This window comes from Chelmon rostratus, chromosome 8 (genome assembly GCF_017976325.1).
Source record: "Chelmon rostratus isolate fCheRos1 chromosome 8, fCheRos1.pri, whole genome shotgun sequence".
NCBI lineage: Eukaryota > Metazoa > Chordata > Actinopteri > Chaetodontiformes > Chaetodontidae > Chelmon > Chelmon rostratus.
Genome location: NC_055665.1, coordinates 11,287,626 through 11,305,633, shown reverse-complemented (window position 1 = coordinate 11,305,633; position 18,008 = coordinate 11,287,626). Strand labels below are relative to the sequence as shown.

At 41.1% G+C, this 18,008-nt stretch overlaps 3 protein-coding genes across 6 annotated transcripts; 1 reads left to right on the top strand and 2 right to left on the bottom strand.

Annotated features, from left to right (window-relative positions):
- Positions 1-1,470: 1,470 nt before the first annotated feature.
- Positions 1,471-4,301, bottom strand: LOC121610158 (transmembrane protein 100-like). 2 transcript variants are annotated; one of them, XM_041942133.1, is made up of 2 exons: positions 4,098-4,301; positions 1,471-3,370 (listed from the first exon to the last, which is right to left on the bottom strand). In XM_041942133.1, exon 2 carries the CDS (start codon positions 3,298-3,300, stop codon positions 2,866-2,868), a length of 435 nt encoding a protein of 144 aa, XP_041798067.1. In that variant the 5' UTR covers positions 3,301-3,370; positions 4,098-4,301; the 3' UTR covers positions 1,471-2,865. The 2 variants fall into 2 exon arrangements, with proteins under 2 accessions (XP_041798067.1, XP_041798066.1); XM_041942132.1 differs by having other exon boundaries at positions 1,471-3,376; positions 4,098-4,298.
- Positions 4,302-6,024: 1,723 nt separating this feature from the next.
- Positions 6,025-10,521, top strand: rcvrn2 (recoverin 2). The gene is made up of 4 exons (XM_041942125.1): positions 6,025-6,649; positions 6,766-7,318; positions 9,371-9,482; positions 9,991-10,521. The coding sequence occupies exons 2-4, from the start codon at positions 6,938-6,940 to the stop codon at positions 10,077-10,079; spliced, it is 582 nt and encodes a 193-aa protein (XP_041798059.1). The 5' UTR covers positions 6,025-6,649; positions 6,766-6,937; the 3' UTR covers positions 10,080-10,521.
- A 434-nt stretch (positions 10,522-10,955) lies between these two features.
- On the bottom strand, positions 10,956-17,963 carry si:ch211-149k23.9 (germ cell-specific gene 1-like protein). 3 transcript variants are annotated; one of them, XM_041942043.1, is made up of 7 exons: positions 16,408-17,963; positions 15,122-16,245; positions 12,831-13,013; positions 12,673-12,720; positions 12,417-12,569; positions 12,196-12,307; positions 10,956-12,079 (listed from the first exon to the last, which is right to left on the bottom strand). In XM_041942043.1, the coding sequence occupies exons 2-7, from the start codon at positions 15,315-15,317 to the stop codon at positions 11,707-11,709; spliced, it is 1,065 nt and encodes a 354-aa protein (XP_041797977.1). In that variant the 5' UTR covers positions 15,318-16,245; positions 16,408-17,963; the 3' UTR covers positions 10,956-11,706. The 3 variants fall into 3 exon arrangements, with proteins under 3 accessions (XP_041797977.1, XP_041797976.1, XP_041797978.1); XM_041942042.1 differs by having other exon boundaries at positions 15,122-17,963; XM_041942044.1 differs by having other exon boundaries at positions 12,417-12,551; positions 15,122-17,963.
- Between the last annotated feature and the right edge of the window lie 45 nt (positions 17,964-18,008).

Genomic DNA, 18,008 nt, shown 5'->3' with positions numbered 1-18,008 from the left:
AACGCCGAAATTGCGTGATGTAACCAATAGGCGGGTGAAGGAGGCGGGATATGGGCAGTTTTGTTTTCAGAGGAGAAAAAAAGAGTTTCCTGAAACTTGAACGGTGACACGTGACCAAGAAGGTTGCTGCGGGTTGTCAGGTGACTTGAGTAACCTATGTCCAAGCCGGATACCTGTCGAAATACCTCACATACCTGAGAAATACCTAGTCTCTTTCTTCATGTCACTCTCAGTGATCACAATAGTATCACACAGTTACTAATGTTGTAATGTTTGCATTGTGAACAGTGTTTGTAGATAAAGTTATTTCAGGTGCCAAGTTAGATCAAAAGGCAAAAGCGACAACTGAAGCAAATGTTTTTTTGTTTTTGTTTTTTTTTTGTAATCGGGGCATCGTTGCGAACTACGGAAGCCTTTGCTCTATTTACAAAAAAAACCCTACTTTAAATAATCAATAAAAAACAGCTTAGACTGAAGGTGGTATTACTAATTCTTGTAATTAGGTACAGTAGGAAACAGCATTTACTGTAAATCACGGCGAGATCATTGGATGAAGTACAGTTCGTTTTAATTCCAGCAGATGGAGGTACAAACACATTTCACCCTTCTCCTCTCCTTCCCCTGTTCAACCCTCTGATCTGTCGATGTTCATGGTTTTCTGTCCTGTTGACTTGCACTCAGCAGCCCTTTAAGATGCAATCCTGTCCTGTTTTTCTGACCTCACCTCTCCATATCTCCATCTTCTATACAATGTTTTTAGGACAATTTCACAGAAGACATTATCAAATCACAGGTGCAAATCATATGATTAATGATGGCTATATTCTATTTAACATTTCAGTGCGACTTGCTGAGAGATTTGAATAGAATTGAGCCATTATCCTGTTGTTCATCTTGTTTTAACCTATATTGACTGGGGTACCACAGACCACAGAGGTAAACTTCTTGTCATATCTCACAGGTGCTCTCTTCTATCATTCTGATTTTTTATGACTTAGTCAAACAATTTGTTCCAAGTGATTTCATATCATTGTTTTCAGTTTATGTTTTATTTTGTGCTTTTTATTGAATTCCAAAAATATCCAATTACACTTATGCAGCACTGGAACTACTTATTGAGTTCATGTTTGTAGACAGACACGTGGAGCAGATACAGATTTCTTCATCTGACACTAACAATAAACACTGCTCTTCCTAAGGTAAGATGATGTTCAACATCAAAAATACAACACATACTTTTGTAATAAAATGTTTTATGACTATCAAATCAAATGTTTAGGTTCTATTCTACAAGATAAGACTGCAAAATAGTGTGCAATGCATATGACTGATACGCAATTAGAACATGATCAGGACATGGAGTGAGCGTAGGGATAAGCAGCCATTTTTTAAGGATGCTTCAGGAGAGGGTGAGAAGGAGGGGTATACAAGAAGAAGAGGAACACTTAAAATTACTTAAAACTAAGGAAAGAGGGTTCAGTGTTTTAATGCAAATAAACACCAATTCCCTGCAAAAAAAAAACAATAATCTCTGAATAAAAAAACATCTGCACTCTCAAATCTGTGCAAAAATCTTTTAAATAAGCAAGTTTTTGGTCAGAGACCTTCTTCAAAGCATGAACAGACAGCAAGTGAATGCAGTAATACAAAATGAAAATCACTTGACGAGCCTTAATGCAGAACACGCCAGTCAATTTGGCTAAACATCGTGGTCCTGGGTATAGTGGACTACAAGTTAAAGGCAGTGTCTATAGAGACAGATAAGACACACTAAGCACACTGAATATACAAAATTCACATAGCCATCATAAAACATAGAGCATATAGAATTTATTACAGTTTATTCATAGCTCTCATGTCAAACTCCTCATTAAGACACAGTGTTCTCTTTTTCAGATGACACTAATTACATAACCAACAATGCTTTGAGAAGAAATAAGCTATTTTTTTCCCAATGGTGGTTGTTGTTTTTTTACAGTAGTTTATTCTTGGGGCCCTCAGTGACTCCAGTAAGTAGCTCTTGTATGTTAAATGTGTTGGTAGGAAGAGGTTTTAATGCAAATAAACATCATCAAAAATTTGCATGGTACTACTGGAATGAGACAGTCTGTTCTTTTGCACATAATTTGGGTAAACAAACCTCCTAACAGACTTCTGTATTCTGTAAAAAAAAAAAAAAAGTCCCGTTATTATCTGTACCCTCTACCTTCCAGGTATTCATGTTTTTATCTTTCTCTCCCTACCTTTCTCTTTCTCTGTCTCTCCATCTCTCTCAGACACACACAAACATATACATTTTACATGTGGTCCATTTATTACATTACATTACACTCTACATGGTCTGTCTACATTGTGCATGTAAGATTGTCAGTCAAGAGAATGAAATAGAGGCATCGTGAGTAACAGACAGTGGTAGGCAGTGGTGGGAGAAGTATGTGCTACTTAAATAAAAGTAGCAATACCTTGATATAAAAACACTAAAGTAAATGTTTTGTAGTCATTAAGCAGAAGTATAGAAAGTACTATCAGCATGACGTACTTAGACATAAAGTATTCATCAAGCAGCAGCATTGTAATATACTGAATTATATTAATACTGATGCATTTATTTGCAAACATCATTTTGCAGCTGGATGAGACTAAAATAATTTCATCTGCTTTATATACTGCTGGGAAGTTTAATCTAATTTAATCTAGTTTAAGGAGATACAGATTGGGACTGACTGGGAGGGACCTTGTCTTGTAAATGAGGCACAAAGGAAATGTTTTTTTTCCTGCCAACTATGACTGAGCGTTATTTACAGTCCATTCAGAATTCTGTGCAGGCATGCAATCAGTTTCTCTTATATTCTGACATTCATCTTTTTATACGGTGACCTTTTTAATAACCCTCCCACTCTCTACAAGAACTTCCTTTCCATCCTGTCTCGCCTCCCGCGCCATCTCTCTCTTCTTCTTTGTCATGACGTAAAATGCCACCACGCTTCCCACCACCACGAAACTGAGGGACAGAATCACAAATCCCAGTCCCAGTAAGTGAGAGGTCCCCCCTTTAGACTGGCTCAGTTGGTCCCACAGCCCCACAGATACACAGCTGATGCCGATGAGAGTTCCCCAGAAACCAAAGGCCAGCATGCAGGATCCACATGACAGCTCAGCACCCCCGGTCACCACGGTGATGCCAGCCACTGAGACAACCCCTCCTGGTAAGACCACCGTCTCAGACTTAGGGTTGTAGGTGACAGTAGAGGTGACATCTGATAGAGTTGAAGGATCAAGCGCTTCCATCTTGGTTGTCATGGTTGGTTTTGATTCCTCTGTCAGATGTTCAAAAGTGCCTTTGCATGCAGCTTCTTCTTCTTTGTTACTCCTACAACTTGACACACACAAACTGATTCAAATCCCGTTTCTCCCTTTCATTTACCTTAAGTTGCTTTAAGACTGGAAAAATCATCTTATCTCTAGTCCCAACTCTTCAATTAAGCTACAGTATATGACATTTACACTGAGGGAGATATGCAAAACTAAGAATCCAAATATGGCTACGCCATTTCATCAAAGCTGTGCATTGTTCACACAGTACACACTCTTGGACCTCCAGTATAATTTAGAAAGTGTGCATATGTGTGCGTGAGAGAGAGAAAGAGAGCAGGAACAATGCTTGGCTTCAAAGCATCAGTAATGTATGTAATGGCTGGCCCACGACAGGGTTTACATAAATACAGAATAATAATGACATTTTAAAATTAGTTATTTAAATGGCAAACAGCCAAAATAGCTCCAAGCATTTCCACTGAGCTGAATTAAGATACAAAGCAATTTAATTCAGTCTGGGATACAAATACAGGTAGAGGCCAAATGGTTTCTTTGGCTTCTCCCGAGAGAGGAGACTGCATACGCAAACTGCAGTCAGCCTGAACATAAGCCTGAGCCACTAAATTTCCAAAATCTAAATTAAAATCAAGCTCACAACTCTCCCATAGATATCTGTACTTCTTAATAAAGACTAGGAAACATGCTTATGTCAGAAATTGTAATTACAAAATGCTAATATTGAGAAATGTTGTCTTTTATACAAGATGCACAGCATTGCTTACCTCAGCGTTGAGTCAGGAGCTTAGATGTCAGTGGAAGTTGTGTTATATGAAGATCCTTTAACTTCACAGTTTTGATTTTTCTTTCCAGGTACGCGACTGATTTCAGCGAAAGCCTAGAAGTGCTGCTGGCTCTCCCTCTGGACAATGAGTGTAGAAATGGGAGCAGGGGGCCGCAGTTCTGTTACCTTTATCATATACGTCACAACCTTAGGCCTCAAGATGGCGGACACAGTTGTCAAGATTGTTGTCACCATTTGTTTGGTCCTCTCTTCCCTTGTTTTGAGTAGGAAGCTCTTGTCTGTCATTAAGCGTCATTATAACCCATTACCAGATATTTATCTAGGAACAACTCCCTTCCTCTTTTCCTCTCTCTCTCAGTCTTAACATTTGAGTTGAGTCCCACCAAGGCATTGTTTGGGCTGAGAATGGATTTTTCTTTCTTTTTTTTTTTTCAAGTATTTAAAAAAAAAGTATTTTCCTGTTCAGCATTCCAGCATCCCCATTATCTCATCGGGGTTCTCCACAGTTTTAGAGGAAATATTTTATGATTCACTTTTTTATTGGATTGTTCATTTGTGAAATAACTGTTAATAATAACACACAAATTAAAAATGGAACAAACTGTGCAAAACTAATTGTTTGCATGGTTCTGTTAGCAAGTGCAAGACGTACGTGAATGACAGGTTCCTGACAGGTCATGTTGGCACGCTGTGGGACAGATTTGATGTATATATGTCAGTGCTGACGTCAAGCTGGCTCCCAGGTCGATGCTGTAACGCAGGTGAAGTTTGATACTGCCAGTTAATTGGCTGTAATGCTGACCAGCCAACTGGGGTGTTGCCAGTGGTGAGTCACTGGCCTAATTGCAGATATTTTTAGATGTGTTGACTTCTACTATAGACAAACTTTCACCTGTCGATGTACTATTTTGTGTGTGTATTATACTTTACTGCCCGCAAAAGAAATATATGTCCTATTTAGTGTTGCAAAGCAGTGTAGCAGTTGCTATACAGACACTATCAATTCATTATTGTGTCATTATTGTGCTCCGAGTCTATAGACTGGGCTCAGATATCCACTCTACATGAATCCCTACCATCTCCACAAGGAGAAAAACATTTCAAAAGTGACCACAAATCCTCGCTTACTCCAGCTCTGGCTATTAGTCGAGCTAAGGGTGTAGGTCAGATGTCAGGGATTGTTTTGTGGAGAGGAGGGGGTAATTCTATTGGCCATGGCACTCACAGGATGATGATAATTGGCTAAGTGTTGGATTGGGTGGGACGGGGAAGGCCATTATAATCCAATACATGGACTCACTGAGCATATTTATGGAGCAAAAGCAAATCCTGCTATCAAAATACAACATGAATGATAATTATACAGTGTAATAGAGAGTATATGTGGGAAGTGCTACTAATGGTGTCTACCTATGCTTCCATTTGTCCTCTTTCAATATAAACACCTGTGTAAATCTGTAACACATAAAGTCTCTTATATGCCTCAACACTCATGCTAAATTAGTCAGAAACAACAGTTAAGACAATCAAGATATTACTGGCAGAGACAAATGAAACAGACTGATAATGTGAACATGTCAGCCAAAGTGTCATGAAGTAAAACCAGTAAACCAGTAAAAATGAAGACATAGTCATAAGTCACAAGTCATAAGTGTGCATGTTTGTGTCCATCAGTATGTAAAACAGGACGCCTTTAGTGCATGAGACAATGCTTGATGGAGGGAGGCTAAGGATATAAAGAAGGTCCCAATTATAGATATTTATCTCAGAAAAACAACCCGAAGCTAATGGCAGAATAGTCAGTCAAAGGAGGGCAACATCATGGCTCACGTGGGAGAGGAAGGAGGTCATGTGTGAAGAAGGGTGGCAGTGACGATGATGTGAGGGGCGTAGGTGGGATTGGAAGTGAAGTGGGAGTTAAACTGCCTGGACAGATGGTAGTCTAGAATTAGATGGCAGTGGTCAACTAAACCCATTGAAAGGCCACAACTGAAATAGCCAGACATACTGCTGGAGAACCTAAAGCAAGTAGCCAGACATACTGCTGGAGAACCTAAAGCAAGCTTTGAAAATCCAGCTAGGGCCATGTTAACAGAGTTTTCAAGAACATGTAATAATGTTTAAGTTTTCATGACCCCCGCATTATTTCATAACAACAAGGATACAGTGAAACGCACTGACCCTCTGCTGACTGATCAATATCAAGTTATTTAAATAGATTAACTTCTTGGATATACACACATCACAAAGGCATAACTCAGGATTCCTATTGTTCATAGGTAATTTGACAGAGGAATGAACTCAACTCTGTCATATACTGTAGATCTTTCTAGATGTCCAGACCCAGCAGAGAAAATTAGGAGCCGGTGGTTCATTTATGACAAGAGCTCAGCCACCTTAAATCCCGCATTAACAGAATTAACCCCGTCCATAGTAGGAGTGTGTTTCCCCCTGCCCTCCTTATCTCTCACTGGCTTACTGTCGAGGCAGACGCTCAATTCCCCAGCCGTCATCTTCACACACAACACACAGGTAAGCTTTCTCTGCACTTCTCATCATCCTCACAATGTGATTTACTGAGCTGTGTCAAAAATGTAGGATTTCATGAGTGGACTGTGCCATATGTGTAATTTACTTTTCACTTCCAGGGTTTTTCTTTGGCCTCTAACATCAACAGGAGAGGTCAAGTCAGTGAGCGACACCATATTCTCATCAGAGGAGAAGTTCAGGTGGCACAAGGGAAGAAAAACTCAGGTGGCAAATATTTGCCAGTGAGTTTGTCAGAACTGACACATCACTAAGACACTGAAAGCAGCCACCATGGGAAATACCACCAGTAGCGCATTATCAAAGGAGATCCTGGAGGACCTGAAGCTCAGCACCAAATTCACTGAAAATGAGATCTCCCAGTGGTACGAGAACTTTCAGAGGCAGTGCCCGACGGGACGCATTACACCAGAAGAGTTTGAGCAGATCTACACCCGCTTCTTTCCTGACAGCGATGCCAAGAGCTACGCGCGGCATGTGTTTCGCTCCTTCGACACCAACGACGATGGCACGCTGGACTTCAAGGAGTACATCATCGCACTGCACATGACCTCCACTGGGAAGACGACCCGAAAACTGGAGTGGGCCTTCTCGCTGTTCGATGTAGACAAGAACGGATACATCAACAAGACAGAAGTGACGGAGATCTGCCAGGTGAGAGGGACACATGACAAGACAGTAGTGATGAGGATGAAAGGATGAGACACTTTAACTATGGTTCAAATTATTTTGCCTCCTCAGATAGACATTAATCTCACAAATATTCATCTTCTCTTATGAGGAGTAGCATCAAACTACATTGACTAGAAGTGCTAAAGATAGAAAGGCTGTTTTATTCTACCACAACCTTCATTTCTATTGCTACTATTGACATATAATGTCGGAAATTCAAGCTGTCCTGTTGCTTATAGTCCTCGGCAGAAGGTTTTATTCTAAGTGGTAAAAGCTACAACAGACAGACAAAATAAGAGGATTACTCAGCTTTGTGCAATCTCATACAACAGTCCTGCAGTGAATACTACTTTTGAAGTTTATAATGTTGAATGTTCTTGAATTTTGAGATGTTGAATGTGCTCTATGGTCATTTTTGAAGCAGTGGCTTTGAAAAACTATTGTTGGACTGCATCATATTATCAGGTTTTCTTGATATTTTGCTGCCTCCCTCTAAGGATCACGTAAACTGAGATGCTATTTATTTGAAAGTGACCACCCCTCTTATGGTATGTAGGTCTCAGTACTAATTGCCAGCCCAATTAGCCATCCTATTTGAGCCCCAAACTCCCTGTAATCTCTGTGATTACAGGTTTAGTTCTTAGACAATGCAGGCTGTCCTTCTCTTAAATAAGGCTACTCCACTGAAGGGACTGCCCATCATCCCTGGATCTAATCCAAGTTTCTTTTATTCACGAGGCTGCCGCTTTGGACTGTTTGAGTAATTTAAGCTAATTACTGTGTAATAGTTGTCAATCAGTGTTTTCATATGATCAAAACTCAGTCTAATGGAGGTTGTGGAGTTTCAAGACAAATGAAATAGAATTGTAAGAGGTTTAGACAGATCAGCTGAGGATCCAGCTGACATTGTAATGGGATTTCATTCCTGGCCAACTGGCCTGAGTCCACATGCATCATGTTAACAACCACTGCACAAAATAGCTACATTTTAAAGCCACTCTGCCAGAAAAAACAACCTACAACAAAATCAGACTCTGTGGAGGAGAAGTCAAAAACAGATCAGAAGCTAACATCATTATTATATAAAGATAGCACAGTGATATCTGTTTTTCCATGGGTTTGAAGAAGGCAATACAAGCCCATGTTAATTTAGCCTAGTGTACTACACTGATATGATAGACTAGTTAAGATGTAAATACAGTGTCTTTCAGGGTATCCACAGGCGTATGCTTGATACAGACCTGGTTCAGTGTTTTTATAACTGACCAGTGACTCATCTACAAGCTCGCAGTGTGAACTATAGAGACCACAAGATCAGAGGGGCAAATGCAGGGACAGTCCAGGGAGAAAAGAGATGACATCCTGGTGTTTGGCCTGTGGCCTGAGTCTTGGCACTAATCCATGTTAATCTAGGTGTCTTAAATGTGGGAGATGAGTGCCTCCTCTCTAAGTGGGACACACACTTAAAGACCTGAACCTAAAGTGCACAGTCATTTACAATCCGCTGCATTCCAAGTGGCCCATTGCAGATTAACTGTCTCTGAATAATGACACACAGGCCCGAATGTGCTGCGTTAGGCTGCTTGATTATTCATTTTGACACAGATTTTTACCCTGTATCTGCATATAAATTGTGATGACGAAGACCTGCAGGATTGCTCCTGTAGCTGCATGTGGAAGGCAAATCAGTTGATTGCAGGTTATATTTAGTGTAAACTTAATTGTAGGCTACTTGATTTGGTTGTATTCAGACAGATCAGGGACTAGACATGAGACAATCATGAGGTGAAATTCTACAAGAAATCTTTTCTCGCAATGTCAAGTTGTTTTGCATCAGCAGCTTGATAAAACACACATAATAACAAGACACTAATTAACCTAAGAGGGCTGTGAGCTTACTCACTTATCCCGCAGGCTCTCGCTTCTTGGCTTGTACCCATTTGTTTTATGTGCTGTGCTGATGTTCTATACGTTATTTGTGTGGCTGAAATGATGCAGCATTTATCACCAATCTTATACCCAACCCCCTCTCAGGCCATATTTAAGCTGATCCCCAAGGAGGAGCAGAGCAGGCTACCAGAGGATGAGAACACACCCGAGAAGAGAGCCAACAAGCTGTGGTCTTACTTCGAAAAGAAAGACAACGGTGAGGGAAACAGCGCGCATCCAGCACATGTGAACATACATTGAGTCCCCGAGGTGCATCGCAGGTCACCGTGTTCTTATCACAATGTACTTATGTTAGAGAGAGAGGAAATCAGCGTAAGCTCTTACTAACTTTCCTGAGCAGCTGTTCTTTCGCCCTGTGGCAAAGATTAAATTTCACGATCAGCTGTTTGGCTTGATAATAATGCAAGCAAATAAATCCACCTGGGGGCACATCCCCAGTTACAGCATCACTTGTGTCATGCAAGTTTTATTATGTATGTACCAGCGATGGACCATGAAACCTCAAGTGACTTACTGCGTTGCATGCTACTGTCACACACACACACACACACACACATAAGTACACCCACACAGGAGATAAGACCGGATTTCTTAGATAAGACTCATTATTCAGCGTCATCTTTACCCCGCACTCTGTGCTGTATATCTTGTTTACCGTTTTCTTCCCACTGTAACGTCTTTATTCTTTCTTTTTCCCCTCACAGAGCGACTGGCTGAGGGAGAGTTCATCAAAGGAGTGATTGAAAATGAGAATGCAATGCGTCTTATCCACTATGAGCCAATCAAACAATAAACTCCTTCCTATTTCACCCCCCTCCTTTTTTCTCTCATTAGACTCTTTACTATCTTTTAAACTTGTATTTTTTTCCCTCTTCTCCCCCCTCCTCTTTACTCCATTCAGCTTGTCTGTGTAAATACTCTTCTCTGCAGTGTCTTGGTTGCGGCTAACTTTTCAGTGAGTTTCGTTCATCTCATGTTACTGTTTTACAAATGTTTGTCAATGAATTTATATCAAATAGAGACTAAAAGATGCCAATTGTGGCATAGTGCTCCAACACATGGGTACAGATTTTATGTAAAGCTTGGTGTTATACATAATACATATATAAATATGAAGAAAGTATTAACTATTGTTAACCCTTAAAATGGTTCAAATTCAATTTTGGCTCTAGAGAAATAAATGTTATAATGACAATTTGAATATAGTATGATACCTGATTGTTAGCTCATCAAACCTTTTTTACAGACCTGGAAATGTCTTAATAGAGGTCGTAGCTCTCAAGTGTTGTACTTTATTCACTGTACAATAAATTAAAGGTTTTCTCATACATCTGCGCCTTGAAAATCAATTTATTTATCTTTCCCAAAAAACAATGAATTCTCCATGATGACCTAGAAACTGGTATAACATAACGCTGGTGGCTGACACTGGTATCTATCCCAGACAGTAAATCCATTATTATCCCAAATGTGTAATCTACAGACATTTAACATAAATACCAGAATGTAATATCCATTTAAAAGCAAGTATTTCCCTGAAAGTGTGATGTTTAAGAGCAGATTGTTTTAGTGTGTGTGGGCATTCTGCTGGTGTGCTTGCCTGCGTTTCTTTCCAACTTTTACCCTGACCCCCTACAACCCCCCACCCCCTCCACCTCCATCCCTTCACATGCCTACCATCTCTCCTCACTCTGTTCCTCCTCCTTTCCATCCAACTCGGGATTACTGGTTTACACATAATCTTCTGTTCAACATCAGAGAGCAGACTTTTCAAAATCTCTGTAATCTTTCTAGCTCTATGTGTCTATCTTATGGGGTTTGTCTGTGCATCTGCAGAGGGGCCGTGTTTGCTGTAGCTTCTGGTATACACGCGTTGCATCCAAATGATGTATCTGTCAAACGTTTGTGGCAAGACAGAGAGACGAGCCTGAAAAATTAAACATGTTGAATGTCCCACTCAGATTAATGAGGATATATTGTCTATTTACTCTAAAGGACAGGCCATTCTGTTTAGGTATCAACAGGAGAAGAAACAACCATCCCGTCTATGCAATGAAGTGCTCAGTGAGATGCTGCTGTCCTGATACATTGCATGTTAATATATAAACAATAAAATTATAGAAATATTTATATGCAGTTACATACAGAGACATGCATTCACTTTCCTACCAAGAGGCACTGAGAAATACCCAGAAAACATGCATGTCAGTGTGACCTATACATACACTGTGGACTTTACATTTTGATATGTATGGATTTTACTGGGCTTCAAGCGCAGTCAGTATGTCCCCACTTCAATCAAAGTCAGAGTGGAAGAAAATAAAAACAGGATGTGTTTGCTCACATTGATCCGCATGGCGACAGAGTCTTTCCTTTTTTCACTTTTTCAGCAGTTTCAGTTGATGGATATAAATGATCCCCTAACAAGGTGAATCAACTCGGTCCATGGCCTCCTCCATCTCATCCATCTCTCTCTCACAGTCTTCACACCCCTCCGGCCCACAGCCTCCTACTAAAACCAGCGTCGGTACGTCCCCATTCCCCACTCCGACCACGCTGCCGTTTGGGGCCCACGCCACGTCGATCATGCCGTCTGGACACTGCAGCAAGCCGCTGACGGAGTAGAGCCCACCACCTGGAACAACCTCATCATAGGAAGGAGCATGAGTGGCAGCTCTTGCCTCCTCCAAACGGAGCCTCTGTCTGCGACGGAGCTCGATGATGGTCTTTGTGTAGGAGTTGAGTGTGACCACAGCGGCGCCCATGCAGCAACTGAAGGACACCCAGGCAAGACTGGGACCAGAGGAGATTTAGAATAGTGATCATCATATCCTCTACATGACGAGTAGTTTATGTACATGCTTGAAGAAAACAGGTTTGCATGCTGTGTCTAAAAAGCAGCCACCTACGCAAATGACCAGCCGTAGTCCCAGGACTGAGGCCTCCAGTCTTTGGGGCCCACAATGACCGTCATCTGAAATACTGTGGTGTACATCATATGGGCCACCATCCCCAGAAGACCTACATGTGAGAAGCAACAACCAAAAACCAGACAGATAGAACAAATCTAAATCTAGAAAACAAAGATGATCATGCAAATAGGGCACATTATATAAACACAAAGTCCCACCTGATAATACAGTGCAGATTGCTGCATAGGCATTGATTTTTAGCGAGTGCATCTCTTTATGGGAACACAAGACTTCCAGCCACATCAGCAAGAAGCCCATCCCCAGCAGACCGATGTATGTAAACTCTGAAATAACTGACAGCCACAGCACACCTGCAACATTTAAAAATTGGTACACAATTGACCCACATGCATACATAGAGAAATAAATATTCAATAGGAGCTAAAATAATAATGTCATGGTTTTTATATTCACCTTGTGTTTCTCCAGGTGTTAGATCTATAAAGCTTCGACACTTCTCCCCTGCCAACAAAAAGTACAGATATGAACAGAAAGTGAGATCCATGAAAATACAAGTATGCTAGTATAACAGTGTAATATTGTGATCAGTGCTTTTTCCTTTGTTGTCTCACCGTCGCTGTGTTTCTCACAGCTTTCCCAGAACCCAGTGTGAAAGTATCGAAAAGCAAACTTGTCTTCTCCTGTCTCCCAGATGTAGTGAACCGCGTTGGCCAGCTGCCTCTGTCTGATCTTGGCCAGCTCATCCCTCCTGGCTGGAGACAGTGTGCGGTTGAAGGGGTTCTGAGTGGGACTCTCTGTGTGACAGCACAACGGGACCACAATGAGAAGAGCATTTTAGGTAGATTTTTTATAGCTGCTTATCCCTGATATGCATAATGAAGCATAACCAAAAATGCACTGGGTGGAGTGTCTCTTAGTAGCTCTTTAGACATAGAGACTGCAACTGCGTACACAGAAGCAATATCATGCAAGTATCAAACAAACAGGACCCTCTTCCTGTGAGGTGCCTGCATTGACAGCTGAACATATAGTACATGCATGTGCAGGCCAGCAGATGCACAAACACAGAAGCACATACTGCAAATGCGTGCATGCCTCACAAACATCTAACAGGTACTTTGAATATTTTTCATTGTCAAAACTTTAATGCACCAAAAATTCAGATAAGCAATTCAATGACAAACTTACACTTTTGCATGCCAGCGTGTGTTGAATTATTGGAGTATTTAGAATGAGAGACTGATGCAAAACCGTGAGCACAAAACACCTGCAAGTCTGTTTACTACACCGCTGCCTCAAAAGTAGCATGCCTCTGTGTGGTGCAGTCACATGCAGGTTTGTCAGCCTGCATCTTGCTATCCCACGTGTATTTGTAAATCTGGTTTAGAAGCATAAGGGAGCCACCACTGTAAAGGTAGCTCCTTCTGTACAAGTACACAAAGTTCACATAGTGATCAAAGTTGATTCCTTCATGCAGGAAGGGCTGTTAATCTCAGTGTGGATTAAGTGTATCTGTTGAGAAATTAAAAACCAAGCAGCAGGTGGTGCAAACCTCTCCTCCATGAATGAATAAACCTGTGGGAGCTCCCCTCACACCCCACAGATTAATACTAATCCAAAATTAAGTTTGCTGTGGGACTAAGGTATGGGCAAAAAGAGATTAAAAACATCAAACCAAGGACAATCAGTTTCTAACGGGAGAGAAGCCTGTCAGTTTATCCAGTCAGATTAATTCGAGGTATTGGTTGTTATCTAGCGATGATGCAAAGATCACGAAATTCAATACTTGTGTAATCGGGTTCAACAGTCAAGGCCAAAATTTTAGGATGGATTTTATATCTTCAGCGGATTTTGGAAGATTCACTATGAAATGACGAAGTGACCACATGTATGCACTCCAGCAGAGCTGATGAAGGCTGTGAGATGCATCTGAATGCTCCAGAATAGAGGCAGGATCAAATGATACAAATGTCTGATTATCAATGCACTGAGACTTGACATTTAGACAGGCCACTGGAGCTGTGACGGCTGGTACCTGATCAGTAACAATGTTCTGATTCATTTATTCTGACTGCTACAAAAGTCTAATGCCAAGAAAACATCACATGACTGTTGACGTCAGGTAGGATGAATCCATGAGCTCATGCTGTTTTATGTTGCTGCATGTCGGACTGTGACATGCCTGTGAACATGTTGCAACACCTATCAGGACTGATATCATACCAGGCAACTCTCTTTACTGTTCACTGTGGTTTTTGTTGCATGTACTAACAAAGATAGTACATGCATTTTCTGCAACTTTCTACTTATATTTCACTAAATTTCAGAGGGAAGTAGTGTACTTCGCAACTAAGCTTACTAGCTATTTTGCAGGTTAATATTCTACAATAAAAAATAGTGTGATCAGTTTATGAAATATAATGCCCCAGAATAAGCAAGCATTCAAGTGCTGAGTACATGTATCACTGCTATTAACATATCTAATGTTATTTGCATACTCGTGCATCCTTGTTAGCTAGGCCTTTTTTTTCCCTCTTTTGTTAGTAGAGTAGTTCCACCTCAAAAATCCATGCAACGTGGCTGCTTATCAGACTCTGAGCATGTTACACCAAAGTGTTTTTTGCAAGCATCTAGCTCATTTAGCTGAACAGTAACTGAACTTCTCCACCCTGCCTGCATACGTAAATGCTCCGTTGAGACACAGTTGTTTGCATAAATGGGGAGGTGCACCTCAAAAAGTGGATATTAATATATATGCACATACACAGATTTGCATCCAATAACAGTAAAAGAGTGATCTAAGCTACAGAAACAATAAAGGTAAGCAATAAAGCAACTAGATGCACAACAACGCTGCACCAAACACATTTTGATGTGGAGAGACAATGTCACATCTCAGTACCTGTGGTGTAAGGCTCGCTGTTGTTCTGACCACAGTTCTTCATTTTGACAGGTGACAGGCAGAGGGGCTTGACCACCTTGTGAGTGCCCTCACACCAGTAAGAGGTGCAGAGAGCCAGGATGGAGAGGGCCAGCGCCAGAGTGGTCAAGGTCAGGGACAGCAGGGAGCGAGAGCGACGGGACATACGCTCCAGCATGGCCACACAGGAGAAGAGGGAGGCGGGGGGAGGCCAGAGAGAGAGAGACGGGGAGGGAGAGGGGACACGCCACGTGGGAACAGGACAAACGGGACAGAAGGTGTGACTGCAGTCACAGATGGAGCCGAGAGGGTGGGACAGATGCTTTGGGGTGGTTTTAAAAGGTGATGAGCTGCCAGGTTTAAACGGAAAGCAAAGATAAATGTGACGTAACAGTACAGAGAGGAGATGACAAAACACAGCTGACAAAGCACTACTGTAAAGTCAACGTGATTAAAAGACAAGATAAAGAGAGTGACTGGGATAAGATGCCCTGAAGTTGATACGTGCGGCAAGATGGACAGATGGAATCAAAAAAATGAACAAGAGGGGATTTAGGTGGATGATGGTTCACGGTGAGAGAAAACGGTGGGACGCAAGGACATAACAGTATGCTGACCAGACAGCTTTAATATGACCTCTTGGTATTGATCCCTGTGCTGAATGATGTGGCCATACATCCCCTGACCTCAGCACTTGTAGGCCTTCTTGTACGCACTAGATATGTGTGACTGTACCGAAAAAGCATTGAGGTCATTTAAAAATACTAGAATTAATCCTTAAAAGTTGGATATCTAAGGAGGAGCTACAGGACATCCTTAAACGCAGTTCATCACCTGGCAAGAGAAAAGGCTTATTGGGACACACAAAGGCTAAAACCAGGGTGTCCATATGGTGATATCTAACTGTGCTGAATGTTCCTTGAGGCAGTAAGAGTCACAAAACTGCCTGAGGTCACATAACACCTCCAGCTGTGTTTATAAGGAGGGGTTATGGAAGAAAACGTGATGTGTGCTATCCGATGACCCAGGCTAATACCGCCCCACTTCCTGATTAACACACTCAGGCCTGACCCTGCCGCTCATTATGAGCTCCACTGCTGGACCCTCTGTGGAAGACAAGACGGAGGGGAGCAACAACAAGAGATTACTTTTTTGATGAAATTATGGATAAGCCACCGATCTAAATGAATTTTTTGCTAGTAATCCCTGATAATCTTCTTTATTCTGTTTGTGTTAGGTGTGTTTTAGTGTGAAGTTCATTTTCTGACCATATCGGCTGTCTCTCTCACATGCAATGTCTCTGTCAGCCCACAGCCCCTGAAATACAACAAAACATTAGTTAGACCAAGTGAATTTGGTGAATCTACTGTGCACAGGAGCAAACCCACTGACAACCCGCTGAAATGCATAAAACCTATGCCCTTAATGAGATCACTGCGGCAACTAAAGACAGAAATCTACCATCTGCATAAATGTGTGCGTTTCTGCACATAGGTTTTATCAGGTAAAAAAGAAATTGTACAATATGTGCAAGATTTACACTGCCCAAAGAATAAGGCCAGCCTAAATGCCTGCTTTCTGTGATTGCTACTACTACTTGGTATCTGTCCATGTTTTTCAGAAGACCTGAACTCTGTATATTCCCTGAAATGATCACCATTATTTCCTCCATAGTCAGGACATTTTTCTGCTCAATTAATATTCAACTTTTGCAATCAGTGACAATGTGCTGATCATGCAGAACAGTGTTACCAATATAAATTCAAAGTCAAAAGTTGACAGCATGAATGAAGTTGGATGCAGGCGAATCCACAGATTTTGCTAGAATTACAAACATCCAGCATGAAGAACACCAATATAGCCTTTTGTTAATCTTACAAGAAAACTGCAAATTCTTTGTTCAACAGAAGCACAGTTCGGTGATGCACATGATTGCTTTTAAAATGCTGCAGTCATTACCAAAATACCTGAGAGCTCCATCTCAGCTTAAATAAGAAAAGCATTGCATGTCTCAGTCATTTTGAAGGCCTGTAAGTAACAATGATTCATCTATTAATCATTTAGTTTGTATTTTAGAAAACAGTGAAAATTGTCCATTATAACTTTCCAGAGCTCCAAGGTAAAATCTTCATGTAAAATTCTCATTCTTTTTCTTGTAAAAGATTACTGAAATCATTAATCCATTACCAAAACAGCTGTTGATAAACTTTCTGTCATTTGACAATCATTTCAGCTCTAATCATTTTAAATTAACCAGTGACAAGTACCTACCACAGAACTTTTTCTTGTCCCTTGTAGCACTTCTGGTCAAACTTGAGGTAACCACAGCAGAAAAACACTTCAAACACTTTACTCCTTTAAACCTTTAAACCTCAGTTATCCCCGCCAAAAAGCTCCTTAAGAACTTGATTTTAGATGCTCCATCTTGATTCTCCGTGTTACTACCCTCTCTATCAGTTCCCTCTGTATCTGTCACCAGTATTCCTCCTCCTGGATGAGCATCAGTGACCCTTACCTCTGCAGCTGCACTCCCTCCCTTTAATCCTCCCAGCCAATAGTCGACAGAGATGAAAGACTGCTGGAGCAACTGAGCGTCTGTCTCCACGCCACTCTACTCTCTTTTCTGTCTTTCTTGGGAATTTATGTCACAAACCCATGCCGAATCATGTAATCCCTCTAAGTCCATCTGTTACTGTAGTGCCCCCTCTCTTCCTATGTCTCTTCCTGGTGGTGCCTCTCTAAACCTTTATCACCAGTTTAGCTCCCCACCAATTTGACTTTTGTAGGTTTTCAATTATTACACTAAGAGTATGAAACAGTGAACAAACGTGTCCATATGAATGGACTTGGCTTTTTTTCTTTAATCACC

What these genes read in the sequence shown, in the direction of transcription:
- si:ch211-149k23.9 (XM_041942042.1), bottom strand. Translation starts at nt 15,317, where the DNA reads ATGCTGGAGCGTATGTCCCGTCGCTCTCGCTCCCTGCTGTCCCTGACC. An exon ending in CAGCGAGCCTTACACCACAG is followed by an intron (nt 13,014 to 15,121) that starts GTACTGAGATGT and finishes GCTGTCACACAG; the next exon opens with AGAGTCCCACTCAGAACCCC. An exon ending in CTGTGAGAAACACAGCGACG is followed by an intron (nt 12,721 to 12,830) that starts GTGAGACAACAA and finishes TTTTGTTGGCAG; the next exon opens with GGGAGAAGTGTCGAAGCTTT.
- LOC121610158 (XM_041942133.1), bottom strand. Translation starts at nt 3,300, where the DNA reads ATGACAACCAAGATGGAAGCGCTTGATCCTTCAACTCTATCAGATGTC.
- rcvrn2 (XM_041942125.1), top strand. Translation starts at nt 6,938, where the DNA reads ATGGGAAATACCACCAGTAGCGCATTATCAAAGGAGATCCTGGAGGAC. An exon ending in AAGTGACGGAGATCTGCCAG is followed by an intron (nt 7,319 to 9,370) that starts GTGAGAGGGACA and finishes ACCCCCTCTCAG; the next exon opens with GCCATATTTAAGCTGATCCC. An exon ending in CTTCGAAAAGAAAGACAACG is followed by an intron (nt 9,483 to 9,990) that starts GTGAGGGAAACA and finishes TTCCCCTCACAG; the next exon opens with AGCGACTGGCTGAGGGAGAG.